At 38.3% G+C, this 15,194-nt stretch overlaps 2 protein-coding genes across 3 annotated transcripts; one reads left to right on the plus strand and one right to left on the minus strand.

The window, feature by feature from the left end:
* Window positions 1-1,219: 1,219 nt before the first annotated feature.
* On the minus strand, window positions 1,220-10,162 carry LOC145485929 (calmodulin-like). Its single transcript, XM_081464594.1, has 5 exons — window positions 10,074-10,162; window positions 9,859-9,895; window positions 5,602-5,745; window positions 4,539-4,781; window positions 1,220-3,431 (listed from the first exon to the last, which is right to left on the minus strand). The coding sequence occupies exons 1-5, from the start codon at window positions 10,101-10,103 to the stop codon at window positions 3,406-3,408; spliced, it is 480 nt and encodes a 159-aa protein (XP_081320720.1). The 5' UTR covers window positions 10,104-10,162; the 3' UTR covers window positions 1,220-3,405.
* A 213-nt stretch (window positions 10,163-10,375) lies between these two features.
* On the plus strand, window positions 10,376-15,181 carry LOC145485927 (arylsulfatase L-like). 2 transcript variants are annotated; one of them, XM_081464592.1, is made up of 4 exons: window positions 10,376-10,459; window positions 10,766-12,011; window positions 13,071-13,376; window positions 14,252-15,181. In XM_081464592.1, the coding sequence occupies exons 2-4, from the start codon at window positions 10,886-10,888 to the stop codon at window positions 14,518-14,520; spliced, it is 1,701 nt and encodes a 566-aa protein (XP_081320718.1). In that variant the 5' UTR covers window positions 10,376-10,459; window positions 10,766-10,885; the 3' UTR covers window positions 14,521-15,181. The 2 variants fall into 2 exon arrangements, with proteins under 2 accessions (XP_081320718.1, XP_081320717.1); XM_081464591.1 differs by lacking the exon at window positions 10,376-10,459 and having other exon boundaries at window positions 10,676-12,011.
* The last annotated feature ends 13 nt before the right edge of the window (window positions 15,182-15,194 follow it).

The following is a 15,194-nucleotide window of genomic DNA, read 5'->3' on the forward strand; positions in this document are numbered from 1 at the left end:
TTTTCGCGTAGTTCCCATGCAAATGAGATTATCACATATTACTGCAGAGTGAAGAAGTTTCAGGTTTTCTTTTGGGTATTCACACGTTCCTAATGAGTTTTTTTACCATAAAGGAAAACTGCAAGACTTAGACATTTTTTCTGACTTCTCCACATGGATTACTTAGACTTTTTCCAATGATTCAAATTGCGTGTTCATATGAAAATTCCCTGAAGGCAGAAATTAAGAGAAATATTCCTCTTTGAAGACATTACGTCGGTTCTTTCTTTCATCTGTCAAAATATTTGCATTAGCTGTATCAACAGTTATTGTTCACTAGCGTTCAGTGACTAAAGCCGCCTAAGTCTGGTTAGATGTTTGTCTTGCTTATTAAGCCGTGAGCAGAACTGCGTGCAGTGACAGATCGAAACTTTTGAAAGTTGACTATAGATAAATATTCAGCAATAATTATCACTTAAGAGGAACTACGAAAGAAACCGGATGCGATGTCTCCTCAAAACAAATTTTAGAGTGGAAGAAGGTAAAACCTCACAGAGGGTTACTTGGGTTATCGTATACCCGTGTGCAAATCACGGAGATGCTTTCCTTTAAGGAGATACCATAAAGATCCGAAAGTAACGACCCTCGTTACTTGTACTTTGACTATTTTCAGAATTACCAGCCTTAGGAGCTCGCTACTTCCGGGGGTAGCTACGGTCGCGTCGGGGAGCAAACAACATTATGTAATGTGTACAAAAGACGGAATCCTTGAAACATGACATGAAATTCTTTCTTTCAGTTTGAATTTACCATGTCTGTCTATGTCTAGACCGTGTTGTCAGTGGTCAGCAGAAGAGCTAGCCAGACATCGTAAACTGTTTCTACATCATGCCGCGAACTACATGCTACGTGACTCTGCTGTATCAAGATTTCACTGCGCTGGTCGAGTTGTCAATTTTAATTTGAAGAAAACTTCCTCTTAGTACATTACTGTTATTTGATGGACATTTCGGGGGTTTTAGGTTTACACGGCGCAACATGAACTGATGAAGCACAAATAGGCCACTTTCGATATATCAAAATTCAGCTTGATAGTAAGGCCTAGAGGACACAAACAAAAGAAATGAATAAACACGGTTATTCAATTTCTTTTGTTTGTGCTTGTCTTGCTCATTTCTGGTTGGGAGGGGTGGAGGGGGGGGGGGGCAGCGTGGAGGCGGACTCGCCTCTTTCGGGGGGGTCGTTAGTTTTGGGATAATACGGTACATCTTTTGAATAGAGATCCATTTATAGACTTCATTATGTATCGCTGATAGTGTGACTAGAAGGGCAATTAACAACGAGACACACGAAAGTGTTAAATATCAAGGGTTAAATTTATTCCAATCATGAGCGTAAACAGCACATAAATCACTGGGTTACATTCTAATGCCAAAGAAGTTAGTTTTAATTGAAACATCTTTGTTATGAGACTACAATGCAGTTCATAATAAGTTAGTTCTTATAACGTATACTTTCCACATCCATCTCAAATTGGTCTCACCCATTTTCGTTTCCTTTCTTGAAGCTGATTGGCAAGAGGACAGTGTAATGAGACAGAATTAAACACTGTATAATTATCAAATCAATAAACCATAAAACTATATATGAATGTTAATGCTATTTCTTGGGCGAAAGACCGTCTTTTTTGTTCAGTTTAAATATATGATATGCAAGTCGATTTAAAGCAACGACACGAAGTTGGCGAAGTTAAAATCCAGCGATTCTGTTAAGAATCGCTTTACATTTCTCACTAACTTGAATAACTTAATTGTCTATGAATAATACCAAAATGAATCTTGCAATACGCGCGTGATTGTCTATTCAAAAGCTTACCAATTAAGAATAAGTAACTAACATTAACAATTAACTAAATATGACTATGCCGTAATCATAGGAAGGCGAAAAAAATATACTTTGAAACAACTCACTTTTCTGTCGAATAGTTGTTGTAAGCTAAAAAAGGCATATACAGACAAGACGTAGTATAAAAATTACGCCCTTGAAGAAAGTTTAGTCACCACACCTTTCACCACTGGGCTAGGATCTTCTCAGGCATGCAACTCTAAGATCCTTTCCGTTCGGATTAGCTGGCGCCATCTTAGATTTGAACAGAGGAGACCCTGGGGTGAAGTTTGCTCCACGAACAAATTTGCGCATACGTGTTTCATTACAAATGATTCATTTCTGTAAATAGCGACTTCCAGTTTAAAACAATTAATTTCTCTGTGCTAAAAAAAACATGAATTAAGCTACTGCGCGTAATGGTTTTATTTTCTCCTTCGTAATCCATCTAAATCTTTCTTAGTCGAAGTCATCCTTGTCTAGGTTGTCAAGTTTTTCATTACTCTACCATAGGAAACTATTATTTTGAGATTCAATTTCAAAATAATCAGAAAAATGACTTGAAATATTGTGACATTGGTCATTTATTACAAAATCATTAAGCACTATTTACCAGGTGTGGTATTCTTAATTTCCTTGCTGCTATCTATTTTTTTTTATCATAATCAACTCTGAATAACTATGAGGAGTTAACTCGAAAACCATGTGGTTACTTTAGCTTTCTCTAGACTCCAATTACTTTCCTTAGAATTTTGTTTAATCAACTTGTAATCTGATGTGTATAATTCTTGTCCTGAAATTTATGTTAGTGTGAGTCCATAAAGATTATTGTTGTTGTTGTTGTTGTTAAGATGTAACTTCTAAATCTGCTTTATATGAATGCCAGCGGTTAATATAAATATAAGACTAATGAATAATCAAATGAAGTTTAACTGAACTGTAAATGTCAGCATTACTGAATTTACTCAAGAGAGATAGATACTAACATCACATTGAAAAATGGATGAACGAAATAAGCGCCCCGAACTTGCTCCCTTTCAAAATAAAAATTAACTAAAATATAACATTAAAACGTTTCAGTTTAATGTACTATCAAAATATCAATTTAGAAGTTAAAAAGAAAAGACTTATCCTTATGTTCAATTATTTCATTTAAACGTATGTTAGAGGTAAAGCTGAGACCACTATTGTGCAAGTCAAGCCTAACCGTGCATAAACACAACAATGTATACTTCATTTCGAAGTTAAAACAAATCTTGATATTTCAAACTACATTCGCTAATGTAACGCGTTAACCAGGCAACATTTGAACAGCAACTGATAATAAGTGTAATGTCTTCTTGTTACAAGACAGTGTCAAACCAGCGTCTTTTTACAACATACTCCTTCTCCCCCTTAACAAACACTCGTCAAAATTTTGCTAGGATCTTTTATCTTCTTGTCAAGTGGCGGTGCATTCTGAGGGACAAGTGCAATAATTGCCACCAAGCGTTGAAAAGGTTTCACCTTCAAGCAAGGTTATGTTAAATCTCAGAAGTTGCTTTACTTGGTCATTAGAAATCGGAATTCTGTGGCAAAAGTAGAACAAAGAAAAACAGTTAGAATTTAGTCTACTAGCAGGCAAACGGAAGCACTTTGCCTCACTCATATTTTTTGTATTTGTTGTTTGTAGTCATCATAGCACCCTTAATGCCTAAGCACGCCTTCATCAGATAGCATGAAAATGCGTTGACAAGATATTTTGGGAAAAATAACTAATAACATCAATAGAAAAAAGATCCCCCTTCCCCCCTGCTGACAACGTTGTAAACGATAGATGACGACTTCATCAGGATAAACAACATTGAATTGGGGGGGAGGGGACGAACTGATAAATTCCCCTGACAGATATTGCAAAAGTGGGCAAGTGTGCCAGGACTTTTGTCGGGGATTGTAGGAAGAGAATTCAAACATAGTCATTGCCTCAGTCATAATTTTTATCTGACTACGGCTCTGTTTACAGTTGCTAAAGTTTATCATCTGACACTCAGTTAAATTCAAGCTGCATCATTGATGACGTTTTTCTCCGGTTCGAATTCAGTTTTTGTTTCATTTTCAAAAAAACTTTCACAGTGCAAATGTCACAATACAAAGTTCTGGTGATCTGCCAGCGTAAATAGAGCGGATGCACATCACGTCATGGCAGCCATATTGGTGTTCCAAAACAATGAAACGGCAGTCATGTTGGTGTACAAAACCAATCCTGTAGGAGTTGAACACTTTTCTTATGTAGTCTCACGTCGGGAGTTAAACTCTATCAAGTACTGACCATACTGTGAGGGTCATTCAGGTGAGTCGAGGGAAAAGGCAAGTCTTTTAAGTGGCGTTATAAAACAATTTATGCTTTCTTGAATATTTTGACATCTTGACTAGTCCGTCGTGGAAATACAGTAGGAAGTGCAGTCATCTCTCGTTATAGCGGACACGCTTGGGGACGTCGTTTGGCGTCCGTAATAGCGAGAGTCCGTAGAAACTAAGAATTTTAGTTCTCGCTATCAGTTTTTCGTTCGACGGTGGAGCCGCCACACATCTTGAAAATTACCATTTGCATGTGCTACATCGTTTGTGCTAATTATTAAAATGACAGTAATAAATTCAAATTTGGCCTTCAAACAAAGTTTTCTGATTTATTTTACCTTCATAATCAATCTGTCCATCTCCATTAAGGTCAGCCTCTCTCATCATTTCATCCAACTCTTCATCTGTGAGTTTCTCGCCAAGATTCATCATAATTTGTCTTAACTCGTGCGCACTTATCAGCCCGTTTCCATCCTTGTCAAAAATTCTGAACGCATCCCTTATTTCCTCCTCTGTATCGTTTGTAGTTATTTTCTTAGACATCATTTGGAGAAACTCTTCAAAATCTATCTCACCATTTCCTAAAAAACGAACAAATACTATGAGAAGTGAACAGAGAAGAATTGCAGTGATCATTTTAATGACGTTTATGTTCGTCACAATTACCCTAGAATTTCCGAATAAAAGTAAAGTCTGCATACGAGCCTAGTGGCCCATCAGGCCGGAGCTTATCCCGGTTTCTGTAGCATGAAACGACTAGGAGTATTTATACTCTCCCCTGGATAGGATGCTAGTCCATCGCCAGGTTACCCCCAGCATTAAATTCGCCGGTACCCATTTGTACACCTAGGTGGAGAGAGGTACTGTAAGAGCAAAGTGTCTTGCCCAAGAACACAACACAATGTCCCCGACCAAGGCTCGAACCCGGACCGCTCGATCCAGAGTCGAACGCGCTAACCATGAGGCCACCGCGCCTCCTAGGAATTTCCGAAAAATGTTGTCAAATCAGAAATAGCATGAACATTCTAATAATGACGTCATATTACTCAAGAACATCTTTTCGAAAAGACCCGACGATTCAGCTGGATTCCGACAATACTAGACGTCTCTCGTTGGCATCACTCGATGAACGTCCGATCATTGTAAGCCAGTCATAAGCAGCTGCCTTCGTCGGTCGGAAACATCCGAGAAATTTTCGATTCTAGACGGACAATAAAAATTAACAGCCCTCGTCGGTCAGATCAAATCCGTTGCCGTGAACTGACAGTTCACAGTTTATGCCAGGTAAGGGATTTTTCTGACTGCTATACAAGAATTTGAGATTTTCGGGCGATTTTTAAAATCCAGAATTCTTTAAATCAACTGAGGAATAAGATATATTGAGTTCTAGATCAAACACACCGTCTTCATCTACATCAGCTATCATTTCCTTCAGTTCGTCTTCAGTTGGATTTTGTCCCAAAGATCTCATCACAGCAGCAAGCTCCGATGACGAGATCGATCCACCGCCATCTTTGTCGAACAAGGAGAACGCCTCTCGGAACTCTAAACAGAATGCAAAGGAATATAAATGATTTTCCCATACGCGTTTCTTATTCTGCTCGTTTATTTTGTGCCAAATGCAAACTAAACAATCTGATGTTTCTGAGCAAGACAAGATTCGACTTCCGTTGCTTCGTGGTAGAGGTTAATAAAAAGAAATGGCGAGATAAAATCATTGAAAAAATAGCGGGAAAGAACTTTTTTAAAAAGTGTCTAGTCACGAAAAAGGGAACAACGTCCATATATGGCAGCAAAAATACCGCACCCAGATCCCACAATTAAAGGCAGAACTCATTGCAGCAGTGATAGGAGTGGCTCAAACGATCAGTAGTTAAGCAGAGCACTTTTTCCTTGTTTACATAGCCTCATCTAAATAAGAAGGGGGTTCGGAGAATTCGAAACAGTTATGCAAACCCGAGTCTTGGTTTGCATATTAACTTTCGAGAATTCTCTCAACCCCTCAGATGTTTAGACGAGGCTATGTAAGCAGGGAAAGAGTACTCTGTTGCTTTTATAAAATAATTCACAAAAATACGCTTGAATCTAAAACGTCACAACCGTGTTTACACACTCTCATCTAAACACACATATCGACCAATGAGAGCGCGCGTAGTATCTCAGTTATTTATCAAAATACCAGCGCTCCTCCTCTGATAGTCTTGATAAGCAATGCATGACTTTTGATTGATTAAATATTTTGAACTAAGAAACTTTTTCCATTTTTTTTTAAAGTTTGTGGCGGCAATTCCAATTATAGACCGCAACTTGAGCGTGGTTAGTCGAGAAACTCGATGCTCCTTTAATCGTAGTGTAAAAATTGGCGTCCGCTGTATCGAAGTGGTTTTGGTTCCTTATTGCTTGATATGGCTTAACTTCATCACTTGTATCTGCAAACACAATATCTCGGTAGTTCCTTTAGTATAATATAACATTGTACATTAGTTACAGTTTGCAGATAAGTCAAAGTTCGAAGACTAAAGATCTGCTGACCAGCGTAACACAATTCGATAAATCTCTTGAACTCAATTTTTGTTTTACACGCCGTAAAAGAATTGCTTGAATGATTTCTTTAATCAAAATCTGAATATAAATTCTTGATAGTGGCTACCAAGTAAACCTTACCAGCAATTTGACGTGGATATGTTCCTTCGAGATTCACAGTACTTTGAGTTTTACTGGCAGTTTCGCTCATTGTCGCGTTTTAGGACACTAAACGAATCATCAGTAAGTTTCTGGGTGATTTTACGTTGTCGCCTTTCATGAAAAACCTAAAATCGATGTTATTAATAAACAGGATTCCAAGCCATCAAATATTTACCAATCTCATAAGAAATTCAATAACCACTTGAGTTGTGATATTAGACCCCCCGGGGGGGGAGTGCTCCAAGCAAAGTTGGGTGGGGGTGTGTGGCTCTCTTCCCAAAACCCTTACCTTATTAATGACCAAAATCTGCGTGCCTACCCTATTTGCGACCTGACCAAAAGTTCGATACCTTATTTATGACCGGACCTTTAAATCAATACCCTTTTTCAGACCTGTCTTATAATGAGTTCCTTAGTTCAGACTGATGTTTATGGCATTATGAAGGGCTTTTGTTGATGGTCTTATCAATAATGATGAAAAAGTGGCTTCGTCTAGAAGCATACCTATTTCAAGACAAAAGTGCAAAACCGATACCCTATTTGAGATCAAAATGGCCAAAATCGATACCCTATTTCTGACCAAAACGGCTAAAAAGCCATACCCTTTAGGGCCGACATACCCATATAGCCCATATAAGGGAGTAACCCCTCCCCCCCGTACTAGACCTTACTCGATCAATTACTTTTGGTTATTTTCAATTCCGTTATCTGCGCAGTAGCAGCTTCGCACAATGTGTGGTAGAGATTAATTATTTCAGTGAAAAGTTGTCAAGTTAACAAAGCTTGTTCATGATATGTCTAGAAATATCTCAAGTAAAAAAATAATCAGTCGTTCTATGATGCTATGGAGGAAAACAAAAACATTTTTTGATTAAAAAGTGTTGGAAATAATTAAAGATAATAAACTCAGCCGGAGGATGCTTAGTGGCGTGTTGTTTAACACAATGGTGCATAAATTCCTTCATATTTTACTTTCAAAATTCTGATGGCCATATTACTTTCGCGGGCTGGGTCGTTATAGTGAAATTTACCATCCAGAAAGCATCCTCGGATACCCAGGGGCTGCTAGTCGGGACGATGCCATATTTTCGGGCGAAAGTTTACTTCAAGAGCAGACAAGCCCCCTGGGCACTTATTCTTACTGAACCAGTTCCAGAAGTGTTCGAATTCCGTCCCGCTGATGGGCCAGAAAAATATTTTATCAACTTTAAAAACTAGTTCTTTTGTACTTTTAGTTTCAAAACAGTACGCCGTCACTAAACGTCACGCGTGACTGTGTTGTGATAGCATTTTAACTTCCTTAGAAATTAAGTCTAAGGAAGTTGTTGACGAATGACCGATTTCAACAAAGTAGTCATTGGCTTAAGGCACCCTCCACACTACACCGGGAAAATCTGAAAACGTAGCTTTATTTCTACGGTCATGCCTACCGTCTACACTAATCCGTCACGAAAACGGAGCTTTACGAAAACGCACTCCGGAGGAATTTGAAAACGTCGGCTGTGCGTTTTAGTTTGAACGAAAAACATTTTGAAAATGGAGCTTTTCGAAAACGATGACATCGCGATAATCATGTGATTTTCCTGCGATAATCATGTGATTTTCACGTGATTTTCCGCAAAACCAAAATGACCGATGATTGTTGAGTTTTCAGATTCCTCCGGCGTAGCGTGGACGGAAAATTGATGTGTTTTCAGAGCGCAGACACCATTTAAAATTTCTCTGGCCTAGTGTGGACGGGGCCTAACATTAGACATCGGTATTCAGTGCTAACGTGAAACCTGGGCGGGTGTAGATGTGGAGGGTTCACAAAAACGAAATTAAATTGTTTCATTTTCTTTGCCCAAATAGACGCAATCTACCCATCAAAGCCTTACAGTGAGAGCGCTGAATATAAATTGACTTTGTTGGACAGTCTTCCGTGCAGCATAAGACTTCAAAGGAAAATGATCGTTGTGATCATGAAACTCCCACTAAAAATATATAACACGTTCAGGGCCGTCAGGTTTTTAGAGAAAGTTTCGAACCTTTGTGTGAAGTCAGACAACTGTTTACCAATATAAAAACTTGTTTTGATATAAAAATGACCAATATTCGCTTTGCATGAGGAAAGAATCTAGTGCAGAAACATCATTATACAGGACATAATTTGCTTAGTCATGAAGCCATCAAACACAAGTCAGACCACTGTTAATGGATTTGTTTATATCAATCATTGCACTACCAACTTCTTACTACGTTGAACTTCAGTGGATTTCCAGTCTAAAGTTTAAGACATAAATATTGTTGCCTTTGCTTAACTTTAAAATATGGCTTAGATGGTTCGGTTGTCCGCGAATCGGTGTTTTTCCACCACTCGTTTGTGAAGCTGCTTCACTGAATAATTAAACATGTGTAGATGTTCTATTCGTACACTCAACACTAAAGCTGCCGGCGGCAGGTGCGGTGTCTTGTCATTGTTTCCTTAAACATCACTCCCAATCTAAGATGTTTTGCATACAATTCAGTCTCCATGTACTAAACAGTTTGAACATTTCCCAGTCAAATACCTTGTTCATATTTGAAGGCATGCTAAATTAAAGAAAGCCGCCAAGTTTAATTCAACTCGCAGTCATCATTGCTGTACATATCGATCGGAAAGGAGTGGATACTTTTGAGTTTTCGCTTTCGAATCATATGCAAGCTTCTGCCTCGTGTTTTTGAAGACAAAAGAAAACGTTTGTTCCTTAAGGCAATGCGTTCGTCCCAGATTAAGCTGCCTCTCAAAGTTCACAACACACTCGGATATTCTCATTACCGCAAACTTCTTATACAATTGGCTTTTACTTTCGATACTGCTCGGTTTCTTACCACGTAGATGAGAGAACCGCAGAATTGGTCACGACAACATTGCCGAATTAATATGCTAAGCATGGTTTTTGCTGGTGACCAAATACACCGAATCAACAAAACGCAACTAAGTGGAAAACTTACCAGCGACTTGCTCTTCGGATAGCCTTTTGTCCTGTTTCTATGGACAGACAGTTTAACAAAAGAAAGCTTAAACACAAGCAGGAACTCCAAAACACAGATAAATTATTATAACCATCCTAGCTATCAACTCATTCTGTGGTTTGTACGCGTTGTAAAACAAACGGGTGCTTCACAAAAATTGTAGGCGAATAAATGAGCAGTGTAAAAGATTGTACCTCTGTCGTTTTATTCGGCATTCCGTTCATCGGGGATAAGGAATTTAAATCTTCGAACAAACCATCCTGAGGGAATATTGTTTACTTCTGTTTTTTTTTTTCTCGCCAGCGCACGTTCTCTCGGGGGTCTAGAACTGACTGCTGTCTCAACAGATAAATTATTTATAGTTGCCATTTGCCCCATCAGCATAGTGTGATATCGAGTGAAGCTCTCACGTCACCAATTCAACTCCATGTGGGTATTAAGTCAGACAGGCGAAAAGAGGAAATCATGAAGAAAAAGCACGCAAGATTATTAATATTGATTTTGGTAGGTTTGATGGCCGCGGTAATATTTCGACGTAAACTTTACTTCGTGACTCAGCGCAGCAGAGCGATATTAGAAGGTAAAAGAAGCTTGCATGAACTCAGTGTTGTTTTAACCCATTCAATATAATTTGAAAGAAAGATCTTAATTACTCAAGGCGACATGAAACTCCGTGACAAATAATGGGTTAACAAAATTAATCCCCACGGTGGTTTTAATTCAAAATGAAATCATTTTAGTTTCAACCTGAGTTTCAACCGTTTAAAACTAAGTTAACTCCGTGACTAATCTAAAATGTATGTCTTGTTGGTTTTACTATCAGTAATAAATTTTGCTTAATATGCGCGACCATTAACATTTGATATAAGATACTAATTGTTTCTAGGTAAGGTACCATTGTAGTTCAAGTCCATTCGGTGACGTATGGTTTTGGCGGGGAGAACCTGGAGCCGAAGGGCAGGCGATAATGTAATACCGAGTACAGCGGATAACTTCAAAATTCAACATGGCGGCTTGTCCCGCAATTTTCATTATTCTTGTCTATCTGTTTTCCACTTGTTTTTCCCTCAATATTTCTCTTGGAGGAAGTCCAAACATTATCATCTTTATGACTGACAATCTCTCTATTGGAGATCTAGGCATTTACAACAATAATTCGCCGCAAACATTAACTCCAAACATCGATCGTCTAGCGGAAGAAGGAGTCGTATTTTCTCGCTGGTATTCTCAGTCATCAAGGATTTCATCCATCGCATCCTTACTAACGGGATTATTACCACCTCGTACTGGAATTATCAAAAGTAAGTTTCTTTCTTTCAAGGAAATCCCGTCGATTGCATCTTCTGGAGGCTTACAGCACAACGAAATAACCTTGGCAGAAGTTTTAAAGGCGAAAGGTTACGCCACAAATTTTGTGGGCTTGTGGGGTTTAGGGGTGGGAAAAAATGGAGAATACTTGCCTCTTGGTCACGGGTTTGACTCGTGGTATGGGGTTCCATCGGCACACAAAGACCAGTGCATGGAAAGCTACAAGACAACGTCAGATTCGCAATACACTTGGCAAGCAGTGTGTTCGTTCTTCAGTCCGTTGCTTTATATTCTTCCATGTGTTGCCTTCATTGGTTGGTATAATGGACTTGGCAAGATAATCACTGTTTTCACGGTTATAATAGCTTTCATCTTGTACAGCAGTATACTGCATGATGTGATTCACTTTATGATGGATTTCATCCAAGTAAGAAGTTGTGTTCTGTACAGAAACAGAAGTATTATAGAACAGCCCTATACTATAGAAAACATGACCCTGCGGTTTACAAGAAATGCTGTACAATTTTTGGAGACATCGTCAATTTCAAGTAAACCCTTTTTTCTTTTTGTCAGTTACATGAACCTCAATCACCCAGTATTTACATCACGGTTCTTTTTAAATTCAACGACAAGTTCATACTCTGATGCTCTGAAAGAGGTAGACTGGAGTGTTGGAAGGATACTAAGAACATTGAAGGAACGTGACATTGATAACAGTACATTAGTTCTGTTTACGTCAGCGACTGGACATTACTTTGATGAATCATGTGACACTTGTAAAGAGGAAGAGACTGAGGATACTGATGAAACCATATTTTTAAGAGGTAAGACAGACCTCTTTTTTTATTGATCATTTATAATAATGATAATAATTTTATTATTATAAATTGATACTGATTATTAGTTTTAAGCAATAGGAAGGGTTAGTTTAGACTTCCAGTTGTTTTAGTGAAGCACAAAGATGATGATGATGATGATGATGATGATGATGAAAATGATGATGATGAGGACGGTGATGGTGATTGACGAGCTTCTGGATAGTGATTTATGAAAGATGGTGCCAGGCAGGATATAAGCTTCAAGAAGAGGATGTAGGTATCCATGGCAACCCAGAGAGTGGTAACCACCTGGCACTGTCTCATTAAAAAATCAGTTGAGATACTTATCAACCCAAACAATGAGTGGCCAATAGCAGTGAGGAAGATGGAGTGAAAGGCATGCAAAAAGCTTAAAGTAACTGAGCATCCTCACACAGCTGAAAATTATGCAAAACATGTAACTATAGCCTTGAAAAACCCACAGCACACAACTACTCCAAAATGCTGCTGACCAGCATTGGTTTAAGTCAAACTTGGCCTCAACATTCATAATTTCCTTCATAATTTGATAAGTAAATAAGATCCAGAACAGGATGAGAAACATTTTTCGACTCAAAAGTTGTTTTTAATACCCTCTCGTGAAGTGACAGTAAATTTTGTAGGTTAACTATCATTATACTCCGAACAAGAGTACACATGATTAATGTTGTTTCCCCAGGGGGACTTCCATTTAAAAGGACAGGGGTGCTCATTGGAAATTTTGAAAAGAACCACTAAGAGGTACCATGGGTACGTGGGTGTGGCTTGAAATTTTTTTCTCCTAAGAGGTGCCAAGTCTAAAACATGTTATCTCCTGTCATATTTTTCCAGCTCAATACCCTATATGGTACTGCAAAAGCTCCCGCTATGGACTTTTTGAGACTGACCACCCTAGGAGGTACCCACACCAATTTTTCAACCCCTAAAAGGTACAACGAGCACTCCTGACCATTTTCTATGGGAGCCTTCCCTGGGGCTGTATCTTTATCTGTGACAACAAGCTATGGGAATGTTATTCTCTTGTAGGTAGCAGCAAGAATGATATTTGTGAGAGCATCATTCGTGTGCCAGCATTGATGAGATGGAAAGAAGAACTTGCAGAAAGACAGATAATCAGAACGCCTGTGACAGTGATGGATGTCATGCCAACCGTATTAGAATTATTAAATCACAGCACTGGTGCATTCTACTCGGACGGCAAAAGTTTATTGCCTGTCTTGTTTAACTCGTCACAGGAATCTCAACACAAATATATTTTCCATTATATAGAAGTTACCAAGCCTGCAGCCATAACTTCTGGCCCTTACAAAGTTGTATATACAGAGATTAAAGGTAAGTATCAAGTCTATGAGATGCAACTAAGTTTTTGCTACTTGGGTCATTAGGTCTACATCTTACAAATGTCATGCATTTAGCTTGTATGTTTTCTTTTATCAAACAAATCCTCTAAATGGTCTCAAATCAGTATGCTGGACACATGTACAACAATATATTTAATACAATGCTGGCATAAAGTTTTGAGTCACCTGTTGTTGCTGTCCACACCTGAAGCAAACTTGTTACTTTGTGGTTGAATTCTATCAACAACAGGCAATATCAATGGAAAATCAAGCATACTCAGCTGTAACAGGTGTTACTGGTTACAGTCCTTAATAACAGCCCAGTTTAAAGAGGGTGACACCGAAAAAGTTAACCCTAACCATGCTCTAAGTATATATATTATACATTAAACAGGATTTAGGAAGTCTTAAATTACATTGCCATTCTTATGGTATTTTAATTCCTCTGGTACCCACTGGGGTTGCAAAGAACCTTCTGCATTTAAGAGTTGGCTAGGTTGCACAATCTAACCTTGAATTAGTAAGCATACACACAATGAAGCTACAGGCTACCTCAAACCCTCTGCACATGTTTAGGGCCTGTTACATCATTACATATTTGTCAGATTTTTATGATTTTAATTATTTCTCTGTTCTCTTGTTAGTTTTACGTTTGATTGATGAGATGTATCAAACATGGGAGACAGTGTTTTATCATATTTTCAAACAAGTTCAAACTTCTCAAAAGTATGCTGCTGCACATCATATTTTCAACTCTCTTCTCAGTGTTTGGAAATGTGGTAAGACACAGTTACTTGTGTTTGATACTTAAGTATTACATCAAGCACATGTAAACCATTCTAGTTCCTTTATTTTTCTCTTGATCAGATAACAGAGGACAACAGTCCTTTGAAACTCCACTGCTGTTTAATGTCGAGACAGACCCAGAGGAGACATCACCTCTGCCAAATGCAGAACACAGTGAGCTTTTGGCAAACTTTTCAGAAGCCCTGGTTGATCACATGAAAACAAGAAGAAATAAATGGCACTCACAGCTGGATAGTAGAATAATTCCTTTCTGGTTTCCTTGTGCAAATTTTCCACATTGTTTCCAAGTTTGTAACGAGAACAGTGACTTTTCAGATTTGTTCAACTGAGAGACTTCATGTGTAAGCAGTTAAGGTGTGGTGAATCAAAACTAGGTTGCCCACAGTTTGCTGAACAAACAGGCCTTGTTATAAGCAAAGTAGTAGTGAACACCTACTTGCTGTTTTTAAAAAAGACATTTGTTAATTAAATTTCATCTGTAATCCCAGTTAATGTTAGAGAAAAAATTGCAAGGAAAAAATGGATAACTATAGGAAAAGCTGGCCTGCTTACAGGCTATGGTTTCAGTCAGTCATTTACAGTTGATTCATCACCCCTGGCCTTCAACCTACATTCAACAGTATCTCCACTTGGCCAAACTCAAATACCACACCTATTTCACACCTGATACATTACTTGCAAAAAATTTTGGACCATTGTAATTTCAGACAAAACGTCTCCAAAAATAAAAGTCTGAAATTTTTGAGTGTCCAAAATTTTAAGTGTCCAAACTATTTGCAATACAGTAATAATACTTTGAAGAAGCTCCAGAGCTCTTAGTCTCCTTTATGCTGGGCTTTATGGAGCAAACTCTAGTTGAGACACTACTTGACATAGGTGTATGTAACACCTTGATAGAATTTGCCTAATTTTCTCATTGGTGTATTTGTAAAACCTTGTAAAGCGCAGAAAAACTATCATCTTTTGATGTTGTTCCAGTCTAATTTGCTGTTTTTTGCCGTAA

The sequence above is a fragment of the Orbicella franksi genome, chromosome 4, assembly GCF_964199315.1.
Source record: "Orbicella franksi chromosome 4, jaOrbFran1.1, whole genome shotgun sequence".
Lineage (NCBI taxonomy): Eukaryota > Metazoa > Cnidaria > Anthozoa > Scleractinia > Merulinidae > Orbicella > Orbicella franksi.

What these genes read in the sequence shown, in the direction of transcription:
- LOC145485929 (XM_081464594.1), bottom strand. Translation starts at nt 10,103, where the DNA reads ATGAACGGAATGCCGAATAAAACGACAGAG. An exon ending in TGCCGAATAAAACGACAGAG is followed by an intron (nt 9,896 to 10,073) that starts GTACAATCTTTT and finishes GTCTGTCCATAG; the next exon opens with AAACAGGACAAAAGGCTATC. An exon ending in ATCCGAAGAGCAAGTCGCTG is followed by an intron (nt 5,746 to 9,858) that starts GTAAGTTTTCCA and finishes CATTCTGTTTAG; the next exon opens with AGTTCCGAGAGGCGTTCTCC.
- LOC145485927 (XM_081464592.1), top strand. Translation starts at nt 10,886, where the DNA reads ATGGCGGCTTGTCCCGCAATTTTCATTATTCTTGTCTATCTGTTTTCC. An exon ending in TGAAACCATATTTTTAAGAG is followed by an intron (nt 12,012 to 13,070) that starts GTAAGACAGACC and finishes ATTCTCTTGTAG; the next exon opens with GTAGCAGCAAGAATGATATT. An exon ending in TGTATATACAGAGATTAAAG is followed by an intron (nt 13,377 to 14,251) that starts GTAAGTATCAAG and finishes TCTCTTGATCAG; the next exon opens with ATAACAGAGGACAACAGTCC.